The 24,389-nt window shown below is 48.0% G+C and overlaps 1 protein-coding gene across 1 annotated transcript; it reads left to right on the forward strand.

Annotated features, from left to right (window-relative positions):
* Positions 1–4,857: 4,857 nt before the first annotated feature.
* Positions 4,858–23,535, forward strand: LOC122364091. Its single transcript, XM_043334161.1, has 5 exons — positions 4,858–5,036; positions 18,793–18,865; positions 20,439–20,582; positions 21,642–21,853; positions 22,316–23,535. Exons 2-5 carry the CDS (start codon positions 18,817–18,819, stop codon positions 22,415–22,417), a joined length of 507 nt encoding a protein of 168 aa, XP_043190096.1. The 5' UTR covers positions 4,858–5,036; positions 18,793–18,816; the 3' UTR covers positions 22,418–23,535.
* The last annotated feature ends 854 nt before the right edge of the window (positions 23,536–24,389 follow it).

Genomic DNA, 24,389 nt, shown 5'->3' on the forward strand with positions numbered 1-24,389 from the left:
CTTTTGAAAGTAGGTGGCACTTGGCAAGGTAAAGTACCTAAAAGTAGCGAAAACTAAGCTAAAAATCGCACGCTGGTTAGCATGCAATTAGATAGTTTTCATGTAAGAATCACCATGCACAAAAAAGTTGGGCATAGCTGTTAGCGTAATCAGGGGACGAGATTATCAGTTTCCAGCCGTCAAAGGCGTCATCTATAGGAGCTATGCCTTAACTATAGCTTTAACATTTCTGCCACCAGGGGATCGACAGTATCGACAGTACCGTAACACAATTGGTATTTCAGGTACAGACTGCAACTGCAGTTCTTTTGCAACTTATTCCTTAATCAGATGAATACTTGTCATAGATTTATTGGGCGTACGATATTGGCGTGCGAACTTAGGGCCTAGGGGCCAAAAATGCGTGTCTAAAACCGACTTCTTAGAAAAGAACCGCTAAAGCAGGAATCGATCCATCGACCTTTCGCTCATCACACCGAGACCCTAACCACTCGGCTACGACGACACACTGACAAATGAATTGCCATATACAATTAAAAAAGTCTCAACTCAAATCTGGCCTCAATGCATGATTGTCCCGTTGGATGGCTATGACGTCGCACTAGAGATGTCGCTAGTTGGTGGGCCGATTCGTGTAATACTATTGGCGAATACGCCGCCGGGCCATAGCATAAAAACGGCGCGCCGCAGCTGCGGCGCGCCGCAGCTGAATTTGGCGCGCAGGCGCGCAGGCGCGCCAAATTCTGGGTACCTGTAGGGAATTGATTGAAGTTTATTGTGACAAAGTTTCAAAAAAATCGGTCTGAAAAAAATGAGATATCGAGGTTTTAGTGACGTCATGATATCTGAGTTTTCGACCAAAAACGGCATATGTTAAAAAAAATTATAAAATCACAGAACAGACATACAAACATGCAGTAAACGCCATTAGACTGCCAATACCATGAACAATCAAATGGCTATCTTCGATTATTGATTATCGTTCCGCATTTTCCAAAATCTTGAACTGAATCTTGGCAATTTCTCGTGACTACTTCACGACCATGATACATGCATTTCTTAAATTGAACTTTTTGAGCCAAACACGTACACATATGATAAAATGAATGTCACCATCGTGTTCTACGCCCCAAATTACCCATTAAACATGTGTCACGGGCTGCGAATATCAGTTTTGATTTTCAGGGATATGTGCCTACCCGGTTGACCTGACCTTGACCCTGACCTATGCTTGACTGACCCCTACATGGAGCTGACACTCTTGTAGGCCTTATATGATGGATTGTGCACCGTTTTGACAGAGTTTATGACGAGAGGCGCCCATTGCGAAGTCCTGAAGTCCATGCTACTGAAAGCCCAATTCAGGTGTTTGACCTGACCTTGACCCGACCTGTGACCTCAAAATTCAACTTTTAAGTACTCATCTGAAGCGTCTCGTCGCGTTCTTTCGTTTGCCGCCTCGTGCGTTTCGCTGCGCCTATTGGTTCTCGAGTTATCGGCTGAGGGCGTTTAACGCCCCCCCCCCCCCAGCAAACGGTGGGTGGCGAAATACCCCAGCAACTGCCGGGTTATGTCAAATAATCGAATTCAAATGATGTATCCAGCTACCTACCCATGAAGACATTCATTGAATTGGACGCATTCAGATAATTTGATGTCTACAGACCGCTTTTAAGGCAAGACCGATGTCAATTCGATGGCCACATGCTCATTTCCCTTATTCATAAAAAATTCATATAGTCGATAACCTAATGAGTTAAATGTAATTCATTTATTCATCTATTTTAACCCGCGACCGCCTGGGGGGGTCGGATCCGACCCCCCCTCCGTTTTTCTTGAATAACTCATGAACCACTTTCGCTATCTACTTGAAACTTGGCATACCTTCTCCCCCATCAATTTGACGTCTTCTGTGCAATTTTTAAGAAAAAATTTCCAAAATTGTTTGAGATATATCGATTTTAGTGATGTAACTACAAGGCGTTTTTAGTCAAAAAGTGGTAAATGTTTAAAAAAATCGCCAAAAATCAGGGTTTAAAGCAAATTGCAAATTAAGGACATGAAAAGACGCAACTCAACGTGTTCTTTAAAATGGCTATCTCGGATTTTCCATAAAATGCGTTTTTCACCCCTGAAAATTCAAAAAACTACATTTTTTGGAAAACAGCTAATAAAATCCAAAATTTTGGGAATTTCCAAAAAACCGGAATATATGTTGTAGAGCTCTATTAGAACATTAGATGCCCCAAATTTCAACTTTCTATCTTGATTTTTGACCCCCAAATTGTAAAAAATAGCTCCAACATGCATAGGGCATGGTGACGTCATAAGCATTTTCGTGAATTAGAGGCACTTCTGAACATCGCATGTGAAAACAAATGGCACCACTAGATTCCTGGGACAAAGCTCGTCTAGAAAAGTGTATTTTTATGTCAAAAATAAAAAGTTGAAAAATTGACTTTTTTTCTTAGCCCTCCTTTAGTTATGTAGGGTATAAACGATTTTTTATGCTTTCAATGCACACTTATCACCAGCACAGTGACTTGGGGTCACATATAACCATTACCATCGGATTCGGCGTGAAAAATAAGCCATAAAACATGTGTCGCACGCCCATGTAGCAGAAATTGAAAACCGTGACCTTTCGTGACCTGACCTGACCTTGACCCGTACTTAGTATGACCCCTATACGCACATGGTACCTTCACCAGGCCTTTGAGGTCATTTTTTTTTAGTTTCGAGCAGCAGCTATCGATTCCGCTGTCCGTAAGCCTAATCATGCAAAACCCCTGAATTTGACCTTTGACCTGACCTTGACCCGAAAGTTGACCTCAATCTTAAAATCTTAAGAGCGCTTTGGGAGGGTCTCGTAGAGACCTTTCGAACGCCGCCTCGCGGGGCTCGATACGACCATTGGTTCTCGAGATAACAGGGGGGGGGGTCGGATCCGACCCCCCCCCCCCCCCCCAGGCTGTCGTGGGTACGGAAATAGCCCAGGCGGTGCCGGGTTAAGCACAAGCACACAAAGCAACACAATATCTCGTAGGGTAGAGTTCTCATGGTGACATTTGTCATTGTTTGTTATTATTGTTGTGATGTTATTTTGGTAGGTAAATTAACGACTGAAGTAATAACGCAAAATGACAACTCTTTTTTGTTACGGTTCATTTGTGACCAGTAGTATGTCAACTGTCAAGTATGCACCATAATGATTCTCGATAACCTACCATTAACATAAAAATAAAATTTCGCAAATTTCGCAAATGTCTTCAGCGGCAACTCACTGCAGCATTCTCACAGAACCCTGTGCTTACGTCAGCATGACATCGGCAGTCACGTGACACCCAATAGCCGGTGGCCAGCGGAGCGGAAAATGGCCCCGTGGCGGCGGTGGCGGTGGCGGCCGTGGGGGCGACTAAAGTCGGGACACCCGCCCCGCCACCCGTCACCCCCGGTCTGTCAACTCCAACAGCCACACTCCATGTAGTCGCCAGTTTCAGGAAAATGGCTAACTTTGCAGCAGGAGAGATAGCAGGACTCTAGTAGACCGAAAAGTTTGCATCATGCCCTGCATGGATTCTGGGAGCATTTCGAGTGATAGGGTTATATCGATCAGGTATCGTAGAATGTTTGATATGTAACAATTTTTGTCCTATTTAAATATTGATTTGGTTCACTTTTATGCATTACCAAAACTGCGAAGCTTATTATTTGTTTGATGTGACCCTAGACCTGCTGCCCGTCCACTATAAGAACGTCTTTACTAAAACTATGTATTTGAAAATTTTAGGACGGGCGTTGAGCTTATGGGACTGTTTCGTACCGATTCTCTTCTAGACTAAGCCATTTCTCAAATGATTATGTTAACATACGGACTTTTCCGCCCAAAGAGCTTGGATTGCGTGCACTGTCCCATTGTTGCAGCTATGGCACTCGACCAACTACTTGTCAACCTGGACGCAATTCTACGTGTTGATGTAAACATTCATTCAAAACTTTTACAATTCTCTGCCGACAAATTCAATCTCAAAAGCCGTGCACTTCTTCTTCTGTAAGCGTCTGAAATGCGGCAAACTTACAATGGTTTGAGACTTGCTATTGGCTGGGCTGAATGCCAGAGAGGTCGCTTTGGTCTAAATATCGGCAGTGCAGTGGCGGCGACCGTATTCCGGACGTCGAAAACGCTCGGTTTTAATCAGCAATTTCCTTCACGGGATTCCAGTGGGCCTATCAAAGTAAGACCCATCACCAAATCGCCAAGTCTGTCACTGAAATAGCGCCTGGGTAATCTTACCAATTGTGTTTCTAGAAGACGGCTATTTAATTAGAGTTGGTTACCCATGCACGTCAAGAATGAATGAAAAATTAATGAAATTCAAGGAAGCTAGCTGCATAATGTTTTAACTGGCACGGAGATGGTCTCTGCCTCTGCGCATCAGATTGAAGTCATCTTTTCTGACACCGATCCATCAGCCTCCACGAGCCCCAGGAATACAACAGGCAGTCATGAGTCACCCATGTGACTACCCGACACTTAGCGTTCGTGTCGGCCCCTGTGATCCCCACGACCGACTCTGGCGTTGGATTACACGGGCCGAGCGACTATTAGACCTGGTGTGCTACCACCAGCTCGGTCACTGTTCTAGCTCCGTCCGGCGGCGACTCACTGCTGTCAAGGTTACCGGCAGCCGCCTGCGTCATCCGCGCAGGCCGCCGTGTGTCTCCCGGCCTCTCCCTCGTCTCCCCATCCCTCTCCCTCGTCTCCCCACCTCTCCCTCGTCTCCCCACCGTCTTCGCGCGGGGTGCCTCCACGGCAGCGGCCGCCGGCGCCGCCACTGCTGCCACTGCCGTAACGATTTCTGCCGGTCTGCGCCGCGCCGGGGGCAGGGCGGCGCGGCGGCGCGGCGCCGCGCCGCTGCTGGCCCCAGGCGGCGCGCCGGTGCTCGCCGCCGGCCGGCCACCGGCCGCACGCCGCCTCAGACCCGACAGAGAAGCACTCGAGGCAGGGCACTGCGCGCGGCGGCTCGCTTCGACAGGTCAGTGGAGGGGAGGGGAGGGGAGGTGGGATGGGGAGAGTCACGTGCAAAGGGGAAGAGGAGGGTGATGGGGAAAGGTGCATGGGAGAGTTCGGTGCTTTGAATGGGTTTTTAGGAGATCGAGGGTGTGGGGAAGATGTGCACATTTGTAGAGTAATGCCTTGTCGAACGAGCGTGAGCGTGATATATGAGCACTGATCGATGTTCATGGTGCGTTATTGATGTTTCATCCAGCCTCCGCATGTTTGTAGGGTGCGTTGGATTCCTTTCCTGTTTTGGTTTAACGTTAGTTTGAGGCTCCGACATTCGAATGCACCTGCCTTTGTTTCTCTTTCTGTTACAACAACATCGACACGTAATTGACGTTTATTGAATCGCTTTATAAGATCAAGCTGCTTGCTTTCTTCAGCAGATTTTATTGGCAGCCAGGCCCGGTTATTGATAAATGCCGTTCGGTCTCCGATCCCCGATCAGATTTTGTTGATGCGGGATGCAGTGGCTCTATCGATTTGTGGCTGGCCGGCAGTCTCAGCAGATGTGGCTCAGGAAGTCTCTCCGGGGCAGGCTCTTATCTAGTTAGGTCCGATTGAAATGTAGCCACATTATCTCAGCGAGATTGGTGTGGAGTCTTGTCATGAGTGAATACCACCTTTGAGACCATCCATCCAAGCTCAATGTATTGACAAAGGCGGGGCTCCGGAAGCCCGTGTTAACCTCTATTGCGTGGCAAGTGATTGATGGCTATCGATCCAGCTGTAGCTCATAACATGGCTCGGCTAGAAACCACTCAATTGATACATCCTGCTGCTCTGGTGCGGTCTAAACCGACCGAGGACGCACCGACGCGGTCCTACCCGACCCGGCCCGGCCCGGTCGGCATATCTGTACCACGTACCTCGTCGCTGCCGGCCCAGGCCGTAGTGCGGTCTTTGTCCGGTCGGCGCCGGAGCATGTTGGTAGGATGGAGCCGCTGGGTACCCATCTGGAGGCAAGGGCGCGGGATAGTGACCCCCCGGCGGTGTGCGCTCTTCCGACCACTGGACGAATTCCTCTGACGTGTGACATGACGAAATGTTTATCATCGAGTGGCGATACTGGAGGGATCTGTAGTGTACGGAGCCTCGGTCGAGCCGGTTCCGAAACCGGTTCAGTCCGGTTACTCTCCTCCGAGTGCATAGACCCGAGATTGCGGTTTGCGAAACCAATTTGTCTCAGTTGCCGAAAGAAATGAATGGAATAGATTGTGTAGCTGCAATTGGAGGGCTTGGACTCGGCAATTCATTTCTCGGTTATTTATAAGGCCTCGGCATGAAGAAAATCCGTGTTATGATTCGATATTGCGTTTCCCTTAGCAGGTCGGGCTTCAGCCTGACTTGAAGGGGAGGGGGAATCGGCTTACGTCTCAGCCAAATTTGTTTAGCCTTTACATCTGCTCTCGGATCGAATGCGCCAATAGATTCATCGACTAGCCAAAGATCAGTGGCTAGATGGGACTCTGTGCACAGATGTGTCGAGTTCACACTAATGATAAAGCCAATGATAAAACTGATAACAACCTCTGATGATAATGACAGAGCTGATATGCTTCGGCAAGCCTCAGGTCAAGCTTAGTCCGAGGCGCATGAGCTGCCCCCTGCACTCCCTGCACTGCCACTGCAATGCGTGCAGAAGTCGGATGTTATGATACTCCCAAGGCCACTCTGGAATGTTGATCCATCCTGTGACGCAAAGACCCGAGTCAAAAATATGTTTACCTGATGGTTGACATTCCGTTTACACTGGGTTTAGTAAGTTGAATTTTAGAGTCGTTGTTTGAGGGTTGAACATGTTGGTGGGTGACATTACTCAGTACAGACAATCGCGATGATGGAGTCATGACTAAAATCAAACGTAATGAGCGCTTGCGCAGTGCGGCCGGCTCGCCACTCTGTCGCCCCGGCTGTGAGTTAATGAAGTCGGTAAGAGGAGCTGGCTGCATGGGTGGAGAACCTGCCCCGGCCACCCCGGCCGTGGCCGGGGTAACTTTCAGCCTACCCCGGCGCGGCCGGGGTAACTTTTCTACTCTTGTAAATCCTAAAAGCTGTCTCCATACGAGAAAAGAAAACTCACGCTCTTCGAATGTTGACTTCCATGGGCGTAATATTGCAAATCAGGTAGGTATTTACCATTTACTTAACTTGCCATAATCTCCAACCCTAAGACCCGCGTGTGGTCGCCAATGCCAAGATTGCTCTCACATCCTGTTCAGTTTCGAAATTTTGGCGCGCCTTCGGCGCACTTTTTCAAAACTACTGCTTGACCTCATTGCCTTCAACTGACCTGCCACTAACCGCAACCACACCCGTTTATGAGCGTACCCGTCAGGGTGCTCATAAACACCGAGCGGCCATCATGCTTCGAACTCGGACTGTTGTAACCGGGCCGCGTGCTCTCGCCACGCGGAATCCAACGCTCTAGCAACTGAGCTACGAGACCGGGACCGGTCGATATTCCTGGATCGACTCCCTGTTTGTATTATAAGAGCCACCCAACATTGAAAAAGGCTACCTACGCCCGTGGATGTCAGTGACCTATTTTAGTGCTTTGCTTGGTTCGATCTGTCAATTTCTCTGTAAAGCTTCTACTATGGTGAGTTGTCTTTTTGTAGCTATTTTGAGACACAATAAAAAGCTGAAAACGCAACATTTAGGTACTCAAAATGGCATATGGTTTGGTTTGGGTTCGGTGTGAAATTGGAAGTTTAAGTAAAAAGAAATAATAATTTAAAAGGAAATTGCCTTTTCGATCATTCCAAAAATGTTATGAATAATACGGTGTCGGATACAACGCTCATCCTTGAGCAAACACAGCATCCTATTCCATGCGTCAGAATAGGGGTTTGATGATGACCGTTGAGAACAACGTGAGTATATCGTCTTCCCGCGACTATCGGTCGCCGGCCGGGGTAACTTTTTCAAACATTCTCCACCCATGGCTGGCTGTACCGGACACAGGTGCTCTCGGGTGTCGACAGTCACTCTGATCATTCCAGCACTGAGTTGTCTCCGTCTGGCTCCGGGGGCAAGCAATTATTTCTTCAGCACTGCTTAAGTTGAATTATTTTCTAAACCTCATTTGCGGGACAGTCGTTTTCGAGGAAATATCGATATGAATGTTGGTTTCTAAGTCATTCGTTTTTTTCCCCGTTTGGTCCTTTGTTCGGGCAGATCTTTGCAAACTTATGTTACCAGCTGGCTAGATAAATTAGTTCATTACTCACAGGTCTCCAGCTTCCATTAGTGCTGCTCGAAGGCGTAGACTATTTATTCACTCCTCAATTTTCACGCGAGTTTTCTAGAAGTTGTTTTCGGTGGAGGGGTGCGATGTTTTCGTCACATCCCCTTCATCTGTGTGCTGGACTCCTCGCCTCTGTCCGAGTCTCTCCCTACACTCTCCCCTGGGCTGGTCCCCTTTGGCAAACCCCATGTCGATTTGCCTAAGAACAGGGAGGGTGCTTCTTTGCGTGGGGAAACGCGACAAACAGTCGCAATGTTGTCGCAGACGAGTTGGTTCTCATGTGTATTGGTATAAAAGACTGAGCTTTGAAGAAAGGAAGGGTGCCTTGTTTTGTTTTGAAACAGACGCGGTGGTGCTGTGCATGATCCAGCAAAAAGTTTGGGATTAATTGGTGTGATGCTTAATCTTATGGTATTTTGCTGTTGACAAATGCAATTTTCAGTACTTGCTCGGTGCCGTTGCTTTGGCTCCGGGGTTTTAATTAACCCTATTCCTGGCGGGGGGGGGGGGCCTCAGGAGCCCCCCCTGAGGTTTTTTGGTTATTTCTCCCAAACGCGTTGAGCTAGGAAGCTCAAATTTTCTGACTTTTCCTAAAAGGCTTCTACGCAACATGTCTGAAAATTTTGAGTTGATCTGACCTCAGGTCAGGTCACCAGAGGCGGTTTGGTGACCCTACCTCAGAAAAGTTTGCAATCACGCCAGAGCTAGAGTTTTTGACCGATCAATTTCTTCTCTTCAGGGTTTAGTTAGGGTACCAGTATGTGCAATTTGTATATCTCGGAATTTTGATATCGGTGACCTAAGGTCAGGTCAATTTCGCGACCTCCCCATTATAAGTCAATGGGGGAAAAATCAACTCCCTGTTTTTACCACTAAAACGGGTCGGAATGGCCCCATATACCATACATGACTTCATATACGATCAACCTTCACTACCTTGAGGTCTGTTTTGCTGTTGGGCAGCTGTGAGGTCATGTGACGTCATCAAAGGTCACCAAAGGTTTTTGGCCAATAACTCCGTACAGGAACAAGATACAGACGCGTGGATGGTCTCATTGTGTTCAGCTCGTCAAGACGCATCGAATGATATACATGATGACCTCGAGGTCACGTGACCTGAGGTCAACCTTTGACCTTGACCTTTCGAGGTCAACATATATATCATTCGATGCGGATTGACGAGAGGATCACGATGATGCCCTTAGTTTGTTCCTATCTTGACTAATTCGAAAGTTATTCGAGAAAAACTCTCTCCATATCTAGCGCCGCCATTTTGACTTTTTCGACCCCTGTGACGTCATCTTTGACCTGACCTGAAAATGACCTCAGTAAAAATTGTAGATCTTGGCCGTGCGTATCCGATGCCGTTTACCGCTTGTCGCTATCTTGCTTCGTTCTCGAGATCTCAGGGGGGGGGCCGAATCGGCCCCCCCCCCCCCCCGCCAGTTTCTTGTCCCGGCGGAGCCCGCCAGGAATAGGGTTAAGCCGGTGTAACATTTTCCGAAAACCAGTGCAGCACACCAGACACCCCGTGGGAGCTAAACTTGTACGCAGCTACGGGTCTGGTTTAATGTTTGCAATGCTGATACTAACCCAAACTTTCCACTGCACTCTGCCCGGTGTCTGTGGTAAAAACAGCCACTTCTGCTGCCCGGGTCAGTACTATAGTCGGGTGCAGGGCTGCCACCCGCTGTCACGCTGCCGGCCATCCCCATGTCCGCTCCAGATGTGCACCCCTTCAGACCCGTTACGTTACAAAATAAACAGAAGCGTCCTTCTGGCTGACTCGGCCTGAAAAGGGGCAATGCTCTGCATAGTACACAGTGCTACGCCGCATTACAGACGGGAACTGCGTGATTTGGGTCACAATCCAGCCTCCTTTGGGGTCATGCCCCGTAGATGTTGATATCCTGAGGCAGTGGTGGCTCCTGCATAACGTTTGCCGCTCCAGTCCGAACAAAGCTTCACTGGTTGAAACATAGCCTGGGTGAATGTGCTCCTGGCTACCGTCATCGGGCAGGCTCGGCATTGAGTCAGCGTCGTGTCAATAGGTTCTCGTCCATTACTGGTCATTTAGCCATGCATTTATATGTTGGCTGATTTTTTTATATGTAAATTAAAGCCCGAGCGATGCCTGAACAAAATGCCGATGTAAGGAGCCTACCAATCGATGTCACAGGAACGTATGTCTGTCGCCCAATCTTACCAATCCGTTAAACCTCGTTATGCAAAAGTTGAAACCTGATTTATTTATTTACGTTCCATTCCGTTGAACTCCATTGAAGTTTTATGCATGACAAACCATTTGCACCATTTGTGTTGATTAATCAGAAGCAAGTCTGCTTGGCGACATGCAGTCTCAGACAAGTCTTGATCAGAAAAAAAATATGGACGGTATGATGGCAAACACCATGACATCAGTTTCAGGGATCGCTATCTGCTGTGTACTTTGTGAGCCCACGCAGGTTCAATGGAATCCTGAGATAGCGTAATCGGCTATGACCGGCACGGATGTTTGCGATTGTTGATCTTTGCCTCAGTTTATTTTGTGATCAAGCGTTCCTCTGATGTCTGGGGATGTGTGTGATGCGCCTCTGTACCGGGAACGGCCCGGGATGGGCGCACAAACAGAACAGCACCCTTTGTCCGCGCCCCGGATATCAGTTCCGAGCAGGCCTCTGGGGCAGCTGAAGCTTTAGCTAACTACTTTGAAACAGCCCCGCTGACTAAACATTGTATTCGAATAACAAATCCGGTCCGAAAACTGATGGCATCTCTGACTTATTCTTTTATATTTCATATATGAATGGTTCGTAATTAGAAGGCAATCCTCAATTCACATATTAAACCATTATTCCGCCATGTCTGGGATTCCGATTCTGAGTTTGAGAACAATGGTATTGAGAACAATGGTATTGCAGTTTTCTGGAGAAGGAAAATGCAACTTTTGTTGGATTAAGCTTGTATTAAAGCAAATCAACAGATTAAGGCAAGTTCTTGATGCTTCAGTAATGTTGTTGTACTTATATACAAATGTAGTCTCCGTGAGCCGCCTCAGGTCTGTTGTAAAATTGTTACTTTTTTAGAATGACGTTTACCCGGTATATTCCTACGGTGTCTATTTAAACACAGCTGATCCATTTACAGCCCCTCTTGTATGCTGCCCAAATCGATATCCTAAAAGGCCTTCATACCTCTGATGATAACGAGCGAGCGAGCGCAGCGAGCGTAGCGAGTCTTTTCAATATAACGGAAAAATCTCAGTATGAGCGGCCCCGCCCGGCCCAGCCCAGCCCGGCCCGGCCCGGCCTGTGACGCTTTTGAGAGGCTTATATCTCAGCAACCGCTGGACCGATTGGCCTGCGGTCTTTTTTGCTGGGTAGCCCCATCCCTTCTACCCCGTAATTGACTACTTTTGATACATCTCAGTGACCGTCGTGGCACGTGCCACGTGAAAAGTCAAGGGTGTTCAAGCTGTTTTGCAAAAGTAGTGATTTTGAGAGGCTCATATTTCAGCAGCCGCTTGGGCGATTGACTTGCGGTAATTTTTGTAGGGTAGCAGCATCCCTTCTACCAAAAATAGTATACACTCGATGCATGTGGGTCACCCCCAGTGCACGTGCAAAATACAACAATAAGAGGTGTCAAATTTGTTCCCATTTTAATAACTCGGTAATTACTGGGGCGATTTCGCTAAAACTTGGCATACAGGTAGGCACCCACCAGGCAATGCATTCCCATGTGTTGCGGTTAAGGTGTTACCGCACGTGCGCACGTGCAGGGGGCGCTTCCAGATCTCGAGAACGGCCGGACCGATTGCGCTCAAATTTGGTACACGGTTGGGGACCAGTTAGTAGGGTGCCGTGCAAAAGTCAGTTTGGACCCCGTTTGCACGTGCGCACGTGCAAAATGCCGCTTCCAGATCTCAGGAACGGCGGGGCCGATTGCGTTCAAATTTGGTACACCGCTAGCGACCGGTTAGAAGGGTGCTTTGCGCAAGCCCGTTGGAAGTACCCTCTCGCTCTTCCGCACGTGCAGCCTGCAGGGCTCCCTATCTCGCTCGCTCGTTCTTCGCCCAAAAGGCGTTTTACTGGTAAGTTAGTTCGGAATGAACATTTTTCATGCGCCGTGAAATACTTCACTCATAAATTTCATTGTGTTTGCCTTATCCTACGCTGTTATCTCTCTCAAAATTCACGTCGAATTCCTAAAAGTAAAGACTGAAATTTTTAAATATCTAACGCCTCTGTTTCGCACCGAACCAAAACGTGTGTGACTGAACCAGCCTAGCATTCCCGGCCAGGACGGTGGCAGCCTGTCCTGGCTCCCTCTCCGTCGTTCCGTCGCGTCGCCTCTGTCCCTCCGTCGTTCCGTCGCGTCGCTGTCCCTTGATTACCGCTCCATCCGCCCGACCTTCGTCAGAGTGCTGCCGTATCAGCAGCGGCGACACGGCCCGCTCCGCCGAATGAAATTCAGCCCGAAATTCTGACAGAAATTCGGACCCGCAGAGACGCAGACTTGGCAGTAGCGGCGGAAAACCTTCAAGTAAGTGGGGGCGGGGGGGGGGGGCACTGCCGACTTTTGGTCCCATTCTTTCCATGCAACGCCCATAGGGCTAATGTTAAAATGCCAAAATCAAAGGGGGGGGCACGGTGCCCCGGTGCCCTCCCCGTTCCGCCGCCTATGAGACTTGGGTTTGCTTTGTTCTGAGCTGTGGGCTGCGTCGATTTTTAGTGAAAGCAGGGTGCGCTGCGCTTATCGCAGTTCTGCTTCCGATGACGGTTTCCGCTCGCTGCGGCGCGCCGCCGGACGGCTGCCATTCTGACCCCCCTCCCTACCCCCTCTTTCCCCCCTCCGTCGACGGGTCAGTCTGTCTGTCGACCTCATCTGCTAGCCAGATGTGACCCTGACGACATCAGGGGAGAGGGATCAGCCACAGAACGGGTGTGCTCCCTCCACGAATAGTCTGGTCAGCTAGTGTGAAAAGAAATCGAATGTCTGTTGTCCCAGCGTCAAAGTGAGGATTTTTGTCATTAGACGTTTTATTTTCCGCCTTTGTTTTGGAAAATTTACGGCCTCACGCTGCGTTAGGCAGCCGTTTGTGTGATGGTGAAGCTTTGTGTGACTGGCGTTGGTGATTGGCTGGCCGCTCGGCTCCAATATTCATTTATCGCTAGTGGGGTGACAGGCTAGTCACTTCAGCGAAACTTACCGTCCTCCGAGGCGACTGTGTTGGAGGGAAGAATCAGGAACCAGTTCACTCTTTACAGCTGATACACTAAATCAATAGCGGGCTAAAGCGTGCTTGCAGCTTTGATAACAATCATAACTAGTGTAAACTGGGGTGTGGGAGATATGATAAGAAATATCTTGTCACGGCACGCAGTCAATAATCGTCATATTGTTTGAGTTACGATTATGATGGCAGGGGTGCACCTGGCTTGCCATTTCCTGTTGCGCTTATTTTTTTGTTCTATCGATTTTTATGGCGCCTGGCTCGTGTCGTCTGTCGCTAATTATTTTTCGATCTTATTAAGTATCGGTAAAGAGTTTTGCATGGCTGCGAATAACAGTCCCTTACATCCTGATCTCTGTTGGATATGTTCCGTCTTCACCGCATTCGATCTTCATTCTGTCCGGGCCAGTCGCGTGGTAGAATACCAGTCCCAGGGTGGGAATTGGCGTGTGTGTTGTTCTGTTGTGTTTCCGTTGCGCCGGGTCACTGGGGTCATTGCCGATTCCGGGTCAGCGTCGTACCACGGGTCCCTGAGGGACGCATTGGTCGTTGGACGGTCCCTGGCTGCCGCTGGTGATTCATTACGCTCGATAAATGTTCCTGATAAACGTCAACGCACTGCATAGCTCGGCAAATAGGGCGCAGTAGCGGAAACCAGATGTAATGAAAGAAAATAACACTCAATCGTCCATGCCACCGGTCCTGCCAGTGACAGCTGAATTACCGGCTGAGTACTGCGGGTCCGCAGCTGGGGTCACCAGGCGGGTCCGAGCGGCTGTCGCAGCTACCAGCGACCGCAGCCGGCCGGCACCGGGGCTGGGTCAGGAGCCTGCAGCACGCGGCCAGCCTGTCCCGGCGGGCAGGCAGGGCAGCGAGGCGCCGTCACTGCGCCGCAGGCAGATAGCGCCAGCGCCCGATAGCGCCCCTATCCAATAACGCGTCCAGACCCGACTGAACAGGTCACGTGGTCCGGAACCGTGTAAACACTGCCGTCAGGCCTCCTGGGAGCCTGCCTCGTAAGGTGGGACCGCAACGCCTAAAAGTATTTTGGTGAAACTAGCATAGGCTTGTCTAGCCAATTGCTGTGAGAATCGATGTGTGAAACACTTGCAGTCATGCCCTGGGGAGAGCATTTATGGTTTCTCGTCAGCGAAGTGCCCAGTGCATTCGTCTGATTTTCTTTTTACCCGTTTTCTTTTAACCCTCGCCGGGCGGCGAGGGGGTTGATGCAGCCCCCCGCTCCCCTAAGGGTTTTCGCAAAGCATACCCTCTGGGGCAACCTTTTCGCACCTTTTCTGAAAATTTAAAGTCCCAGTCTTTTCAGGTCAGCTGCAGGTCACAAAAGCTGGTACAATGTCAGGGGAAAATAGGACTAGCTTAGCGGCAACTGAATTCCAGAGCTCACTTATATTAGTAACAAAATATATCATTCGATGCGCACGGACGTCCTGAGTTCACTGGTGCTTTTATTTTTGCTCTATCTTTACTAGGTGAAAAGTTATAGTAAAAAGTTATAAGCGAAAAGCGTTTGACATGTTTTAGCAACATTTTTGCACTCATACCCCCAAAACTCCCCCAAATATTGACTTAGAGTCACTATACTTTCACAGGGGCGAGACCTACCTACTATGGACCCACCTACCCTGTAACTTTGGCGTTTCTAAGTGCCATGGGAGCCAATTGCGAGGGGGGTCGTACCAACCACCCCCCCCCCCTCGCCGTCCGTCTTATGGAAAAGGCCCTCGCCTGGAGAGGGTTAAGAGTGACTCCACAACGAGGATATTAAATTTCGTATTCAAAGTGGGACCCCACCAGGACTTCGGATGAAGTTAACCATGGTTGAATGAGGAGCGCTGCAGACTGCAGAGACCATTTGAAGATGATTGTGCAAATGCAACAACTAAGGCGTCATTTTTAAGTGGAACCCTAAATTATGAGCGAGCCTCTTATCCCCATCTGGTAGTTTCCCATGTGGACTGTGGTTTCCACATTCCGGTATTTGACATAGATAAGAAAGTAAAAATGAGCAAATCAAACAGGATGTGGCAGAGTACTAGCGACATGCTAAACACATCAATGTCTTCTTGGACAGTGAACACACAGATTGGGGAAGTGAGTAGGACCTAACTTCCATGGGAAGATGTAAATACTGATCCTCGGCTGTATCTATGTAAGTGCTGGACCCCGGTTACCGCCGGTATACCTACTGCGCTGCAGCTGCAGCTGCTGGAAAGAAACACGGACAGCCTGTCCAGATATCGTTTCCGGGTAAACGGCCGCCCGTTTGTCTGTACGGGATGTGGTTGCAGTCGTTCTGCAGAAATCAGATCTTGCTCTCGGCTTTGTTTGCACTGTGCTATTTTCCTGGTTTGTTTCAGTCCACATGCAGCACAAGGCTGTTTGCTAAATGAATGCATTGAAAATGGCCACTGGTCAATAGTTGAATTGTACCTATTTCTATTATATTTAAGCAAGGTAACTTTATTGCAAACTTCCTATGTACAAATGATTTATCAGGATGAGCTGTGAGGTGGCATCCAAAAATGATTGTGCCGTCCGGCCGGCCTCTCTGTCGGCGTTACTATCACCCACCAGTCTCGTGATTTACCGCTCTGTGAACGATTTTCAACATTTATGTCACCCCTGATGTTTCATCTTTCGTATGGCTGCAATCAACCAATGGCGTCGTATATCACAGGGCTGCCACATCCTTTCCACCACCCGGTGACACATTATCGAGATTGCAAGATAGCAGATAGACCAGCCTGACCTCATTCGCGCCGCGAGCCGGCGATCGGAACATCAAATGTGAAGCGACGCCAAAAGCGATGTCGTATAGTTACAATGATGTGACCCACGGAAGCTCATGGCCTGTGAAAAACCGATTACGACCTGTTAATTACATCTCACCCTAGCCTGATGCTTATCGCCGGATTCGCTTGTTGAGTGCATGTCGAGTTCAGTGGACGATATGCGATCTTCTTTAACCCTCGCCGGCACAGCGGGGTTGATGCAACCCCCCCTAAGGTTTTTCGCGAATAACTCGCGTAAAAAGCGGCCGATCGCGACGAATCTTTCAGTACCCTCGCATTGCTCAATTTTACACCTACCCTGAAAATTTCATGACCCTGACCCCAATGACCTTTGACCTGTGACCTCTTTTCTGTGACCATGTTTGGCCGAAATCGCGGTTCGGCGCATGTCGGCTCGCATTAGCCGCGCGTTTGCAAGCTTTTCGTGGTTTCAAACGTTCAAACATTAGATTTGATGTTGCTCCCATGCATTAGGATGGGTGTCAAGGTCACCTGAAGGTCAGGTCAGGTCATTGACCTTTGGTGACCTCGGGTGACCTCGGTTCACTTTTTCGAGTTTTACATGTTTCTATGCTAGTTTTTGGAGCTGAAGTCGAATTTAGCAACCATTTGAACATTTACGAAGTAGTTTTGGTGCCTTCGTAACATGCTACGAAGCTGTCCGAGGCGGTTGACACGTATTACGAATACCCGTCACAACCCCTACCGGTTGACCTGACCTGACCTGACCCGACCTGGTCTAAATGCTTAAAGACATCATCTCTGATCAAAACTAACACGATATTAGTGATCAGCACCCCGGAAAACCACATAGCAGCCCCACTTTACGACTTTCTAACATGTCCCGATTTTCCCGGTTTTCGGGTCATTGACCTGACCTGGAAGGTCACCCGATGACCTAGGACCTTAAAATTGGGTATCATCGGCTTCCTCTCGTGACGGGAAACACGCTCGTTTTTTCCGCGAAGCTCTAGCTCGATCAGGGGCCAAACGCGAGGGGGGGGTCGTACCAACCCCCCCCCCCCTTGTGACGTCGAAGGACTCAAAATGGCCTGTGCCGGCGAGGGTTACTCGCATTGCGTCATCTGAATGAGGTCCCGAGAGAAGTCTATGCTGAGCTGTGCGTTTGGTAGATTCGAATAGCATTCACCCAATTGTTCTTCGAGCACCCTCGTGAAAATGGCCTGGAAACGATCTGAATTTAAGCAACGATCAAATGATTTACCTAGCTCCTGCTATGAAAAGCACTGCTAAAGGCTCCGGGTTCTATGCTCCTCAGAAGCCGTCAAGTTTTCAGGTGTTGGTGCTATTCCCATCATAAATTCTCTGCCAAGTTCCCGTGTCGCTAAGTCGGGGAAGTTCCAGAAGTTTCGGGGCAGCTTCTCACGGATTGTTGGCGCTGTCGTACGTCACTCTCCTGGGAAGACTGAGCTGCTGCCGCACAGTTTAGACTGCAGAAGTTTAGACTCTCTCGACCAGTCCCAGTCTTCTACCGTGCGGTGACGCCTGTAGTTCTCGCGGTCTCCGAGTGGCGGCGCCACGGTCGCCAGCCTGTCTTGGTCGCCGGCACGGGAGGGCGGGGACCAATGAAACTAAAGTGACTGCCGGCCACTGCAAGGCCGTCCGGCCGAACTGAATTGACATGGGAGCGACGAGGGCATCGTATGGAAATATGAACGGTGCAGCCGTATGCAGTCCGTACAGAAAGCGGAAATTTCCGCGGAAAATATGGACCTTCTGCTTGGTTAAGCATGCGCCACGCTGCCTATCTTATGAATTGCAATATGGCATGGGCCGTGTGAATCACGATTGAGTCGACCCATCCGAGCCCGGAAAGGTTATTGCACGCCGGCTCATGTTTAATCATATAGAGTGTGAAGGTCTCGGGGAGACAGACTCGAATATCCATGGTAACCAGCTGAATAGGCGCCGCTGCAAATGAACAAGCGTCGCTGCCATGTCCATTGTCTAAGGTAGCGTGGCTACGTTCATTCGCGTAAGGTGTTCAGGGGCGTTCTGTGTGCTGTAATCTCGGGCTAACTGCGTATGTGCTGCACGTAATCTAATAGGTTTCATGTGAATGCTAATGTTCATATTGCTGGCTCTCCCTGAGCTACAAGGGATGTAATTGCTTTTGTGTGTAATTTAGCGTTTGGATAACAGTAAGTGCGTATAGCCCGCGGTGGAGAAGCAGAGTTCAACAGACGGAAGTTCTAGATTTGGATTACCGCTGTTGCAAATTATGGAATCCAGGAATGACACACGTGATTATGCATTGTTTGGCTCGGGCCATCTTTTCCCACAATTTTGTGTTGAGCGATTGCTTGCTTTCACTGAGAAGCTCGTTTGTTTTGCAGATTACTAACTTAATTACCCTACCATAATTTGGTCATCTATCATTCGTCTACTGACGTGCAGCGTCTGTTTTCAGATTACCACCCCACGGACAGGAGCAATGAAGTACCCCGTGCTACTGCTCGTGACCTTGTGCTTCGGCCTTGCGGGTGAGTGACCTGCCGATCTGCCGATCAACAGAAAAATCAGCCGGCCAGTAGTCCAATCGACCTACTGATCAGCTGATAACTAGATAGTTAGATAGAAAGGCAGATAGACAGTAATACATACAGGCAGACAAACCAATTGACCGTTGAGCTTGAGCGATTGACCGACAGACCTATGTAAGTACCAACCGAATGGCCAACGGACGGACGGACGGATGGACCGACAGACCAACAGAACTATCAACCAACAAACCGGAAGACCGACAGATAAACCAGCAGACGACAGACAGACAGACAAACAGACAGACAGATAGACAAACAGATGACAGGCCGGCAAAACAGCACCCGTCAGTTACTCACTACTTTGTAAGCACACATAATTATCACCAATCCTGTATCTTCTTATTTGTGACATTGAGGATTGTTAAAACTCATAAAAGTTAAAACCGCAACTGGCTAGGCTTCTGTTCCGTGACGAATAAGAAGAGACAGTTATGGGACTTCTTCCGAGCCACTTCATGGTCGTATTCTCTCATGAGCTGTGACCTGTTGCCTCATTGACACTTGCAGTCCCTCCCCATCCCCTTTCCTTGTCACAATCGTCAGTCTTTGGCAGTAAACCTGGCGGCACCCGCCGCCCTTCATTTAAATATTTCTGCTGGAAGGAGCCATAAAAAGCACGATATTTTTTTACAAATCTTATATCTTTTAACATTTTTTTAGTAAATACCACAGTTGTTCAGCGAGGTCTAATGTCTTGTTAGGATTTCTTGTCAATCCTATTCAATATTTATGGATAAATTAGATGCCATCCTTAGTTCATGCCACATAATCCAACGTCAAATATAATAGATTGAAATGTTTTATTAGTTGTTTCAGTTTAATTTCTGAATTATTGATTCATGATTGTGTTTTCTCGATCAAATTCCCACGAGAAGCATTAAAATGCAAAAAAAAAATCCTTATGCAACTTGCGCCATTTTTTTAGATGAAGGAATTGATAAAATGACTGTCTCAGTGTCTCTTGGCGCACTCTTTTACTGTCCACCTGAGAGTCGAAAGGTGACACGCCGCTGAGGGTCACGTTGGTGGCACGCCGCTGGTAGTCGAAAGGTCGCCGGTCAACTCGGTATGGCTGGCCCATGCGGGGCTCTTCACGAGATTTAGCTTCTTGTTCCTATCAGCTCTGTCCTTAGTGTTGCAATGTACAACTAAAACACCCCGTAATGTGGCGCTGCTTTATGTTGCAACAAAATATTTCAACAGAATGTTTCAGTATACATTGAAAGATTCGATTTAGTCTTATTTTTGCAGTGGTTACGTGCATTTTATAATGTAGGTAACTGTAAGGCACTGTCACAATGCTTGAACAAATTACGAATTATAATTGTTAACTTGGCACAAACAAGGTTTGCTTGGTATTGAGATTAGGTATACAATAAGATATAAGGGTCTAAAACTTACGCTCACTCCAAACTTCACTTCAAACAGCCACAGTTCAAGAGCAGACTTCGGTATAAACTCCCCCTTCGATATCCGTCACAGCATCATTGACTCTTCGGTTGTCTGTTCGCAGCGGCCAAGTGCAAGTACCGTCGGAGTGGCGACTGGACTGCCTGCTCGGCTGAGGGTCTCAAGACCAGGACCGATGTCCTGAAGGAGCAGAAGTCCGACCCCACCTGCCACCCGACCCGCAACATCAGCAAGGCCTGCCGCGAGGGTAAGTCCTTGCGTACCGCCGGTGCTGGTGGGGGGGGGGGGCACTTCGGAGTATTTTGAACGGCGTTTTATTATTCCTGTGGGTCAGAAGATGAAAATCGAGCTATGATGTTTTATCGAAAACTATGCACAAACTATGCATGGCATGAATGAAATTTATATGGTTGATGTTTTTAAAGTATTTCTTTTGAATGTAGTGACACCACCGGAGAGACATGGGACACGATATTGACGAGTTTACTCAATTATCTTCTCGTTGCTAGCTAAGGAAGCATCAAAGGAAAATGTATATGCCCATTTTTCGGATGGCTCGCTCAGCATTGATCTCATATACGCCTCATTAACCAGCAGTCACCTTACACCGGATTTACTGGAAACTAACCAGATACCATAATTGCATTGACGTTCGCATTATCCGACATACAGCTCTGTGTGTTCGGCAGCGTAGCTGTAGGAAATCATACACGATATTATTACGGCCTTCCTGCACCTGTCTGTGTAGATCTACAATGCTTTTACAACCAAGTTTGATGTTTCCGGAGCATCATCTGGAAATGATCATGTGACTCATAACATAATGTGACTTACGATTCATCATGTAACAGTTTGGTATGCTAAGATCATTGGTCGGTGTTCTAAAGACAAATGTCACAGGCTTTGTGATGGAAATTGTAATTTGTTACGAGGCGAAAGGAGAAGGAATATGATAACATAGCGATTGCTCACACAAATCAGGAAGAGATGATCAGTTTATGACTGATTAAACGAGGAACGAAGCCGGTAGCAATATGCATTTTCTTTCGTTTTATTTTTACTTGTTAACGAAATCCAGACTGAGTCACGCTCTAATGTCTTTGTACATTTTTGGTCTATTCTTTATTAACCTTCACGAGTTCTGATTGACCACTAGATAACCAATCAGTCTGGTCAAAGCCTGGCCCCTGTCTTTAACCGAAATGCCAGACCTTTCCATGGTCTCACTGACCTATCTGACCTTTCTGAACTCTGACCTCTGACTTATGTGACCTCCGACCTCTGACTTTTCTAACCTCTTCCACAGACTGCCAGTACGAGCGTCGCCGTCTGGCCACCTGGGGCGAATGTGACCAGATGAGCAGCACCGTCACCGGTACCCGTAACCTGGTCTCGGGCACCGGCTGCCCTGCCACCGTCACGGAGGTGTTCGACTGCCGCGTGCAGCGCCGCTTCGACCGCAAGTCGGGCCGCCGCGCCGCCAGGAAGGGTCAGAAGAAGGCGCAGAGGAAGGCCCAGGTGAGCGGGCGGATCGACTGACTGACGGACTGGATGTCATGATGTTGAGCAGGAACGAACAGGAGTGTTTGACTGGCTATACTTCTGCGTGATGTTTCTCTTGAAAACGTTCTTTCAATGGCATTGTAATGTAAAGAGGCTCTAACTCATGTAGGAAAGGCACGAATGCGAATTATGTTGAATTAGATAAAGGCATTGTAACCGACTACAGTTATATTACTGATCAGCAATACCGAACGTCATGCTCAGCTCGAAAGCTTCATCTCCCCACTCCTAGATGGCGTTAGTAGAAAGCGCCTGAAGCTAGGCTGTACCGCACAACTCACCGACCGTGAAGACACGGAGATGAGGCAGGCAAGGCAGCCTTCTAAGAGTTGGGCTGCTGGGGAAAAACTGATTACATGACGGAATATGCTTTAAAAAGAATGTGTTTGTTCAGCAGTATTTATTGTTTTCTTTCAGCGTCGTCAGAACAAGCAGGACAAGCAGCAGCGACGACTGGCTCGCAAGCAGAGGCGACAGCAGCGACAGCAGAATCGTCAGGCGGCCCAGGCCCAGAACTAAGAGTTAGAGTAACAGGGGCTAGAGGGCAGCACCTAGCCTGTGCGCCTGTTCTAAACACAAGTCTGGGAATTTCAGGACTCCACAAGCGTAAATTCAACGGGTTGATTCAGTCAAACGGGTTATATTTTTAGAATGTTTCTGTGAGAGCAGACTACAATATTTCGTACGTCGATGGCATTATTATGTTAACTGCTAAACGGCCGCCTGTGAAGCCACTTGTATCTGTGAAGCTCCATCAAGTGAAGAGGAGCCCACTTAAAACGGTGCGGATAGGGTAGTTTCGTTTCACCATCTGAATGAATGTTGCATTAATGCGTGGGTAAATTGATAAGAAAACCAGCGTCGATTCTAGGCACTAGTCGATGTCTGTCTTCGAATCAGGTTACTTAGTGTGATGCGTTAGTGTCACTACCTAACAGAGGCTTCTGCGCCGTGTGGGCACTGACTTCTGGCAGCGTCAGCAGTCAGTTTCCAGGGACGTGTCTGATGTTTAGATATCGACTACCACACGTCGCTTCCATTGCCCTGCTCTCGTGTCAGCGGTCGCGTCCCCATTCCCTCGACTGGGTGCTGTCAGTGCCGGCCCCGACCGCCCCGCGCCCGCCAGCTGCGCTCAGTGTGATGCATTCCGTTTGTGTCATTCCGTGTTTGTGTCAATGGTGGCTGTCAGCTTTCTCATTCGTTCTTACGGCCGTTGAATGTTCGAAGCTGTCATTCTAGCAAAGGCTTTCAGTAGATCAGTCAGAAGCTTTAGAGTGGCGATTGTTCCGCTTCGGCCGGCAGTTACAAATGATAAATCGTTAAATTGTGTTGTCAGGCTTAAGCGCGTTTGTGTCTTTTCAATTTCTATCAACAGTATCTGGTAGATGCTTGTAGTTATCAGAAGAGTGTTGCTTTCAGATGCCTGCCAGATTTAGGGGGCGTGTGTAAACGACGCGAGATAAAACAGTGTTCCACATTCCTCCTCTCTCAGTGCGCACCCTTCGTCTCCATCCCAACTGAAGTGGATAGTGTGTTTTGACGTTTGATGTAAAATTCACTCTGGTTTCTAGTGGTGGTCGCCCACTGCCTTCCACATGGTTATTTTCGTCCGGAATAAATACAACTTTGTCTCGTCATCTACTTTGTCCAGCAAATGAGTTGGGTATCCGTGAACCATACGTTGACTCAGCATAACTTGCCTACATCCAAGTTAGTGGGTGCATGTAACTGTGTGGCATTTACTTTCGTGTGCCATTTATTTCATCAGGTGATGCTTGGTACGGTAAAGGCAATAATGTTACGGGCTTGTTTCATAAAGCATAACCTGAATATACGATAATACGATAAAATACGAGGATTGATGCCAACATGTATTGCATCTTCAGTGTTAAACATGGATTGGAGTTATAAGCACACATTCATCTAATATTTACACAAATATAAGGTAGAAACGAAAAGTAGAAAAATAACAATAGGCATTATAGACGCATCAGGTCATCAGTGCTGATAATGCAAACAATATCACGTAAGATTTTTTTTAATGCGGAAATGTGAAACACCATAGGCTATTCACGTGTCGGGGGCATTAAATATTCATTATATGTTAAAACTTAATGCAACACTCCTATGCGGATCAACTTGCACTGAGATATTCCGCTGGAAATGTGTGCATGCTTCAAACACCATTCGATCTTCACATGTTGCACGAATAAATGAGAACGGGCCCAATCACACCTGACACACTGCAGTGTGACCCAAGCACCATATACATTGCAATGCTGCGCTCCAAATCGCATCGACCGTTTAACTTGACCCCTGAGTTCATTCAGAATATAACAATCATCATAACGTTTGTAAATAATCAGACATGATTGAGTTTTATTCACGATCGATGGCAACACAAGTCAAATTCCTAAAACCACTACCACTAAAATTGGTTTTAGGAATTTGCCTTGTGTTGCCATCGATCGTGAATAAAACTCAATCATCA

Source organism: Amphibalanus amphitrite, unplaced genomic scaffold (assembly GCF_019059575.1).
Source record: "Amphibalanus amphitrite isolate SeventyFive unplaced genomic scaffold, NRLGWU_Aamphi_draft 000656F_arrow, whole genome shotgun sequence".
In the NCBI taxonomy this organism is placed as follows: Eukaryota; Metazoa; Arthropoda; class Thecostraca; order Balanomorpha; family Balanidae; genus Amphibalanus; species Amphibalanus amphitrite.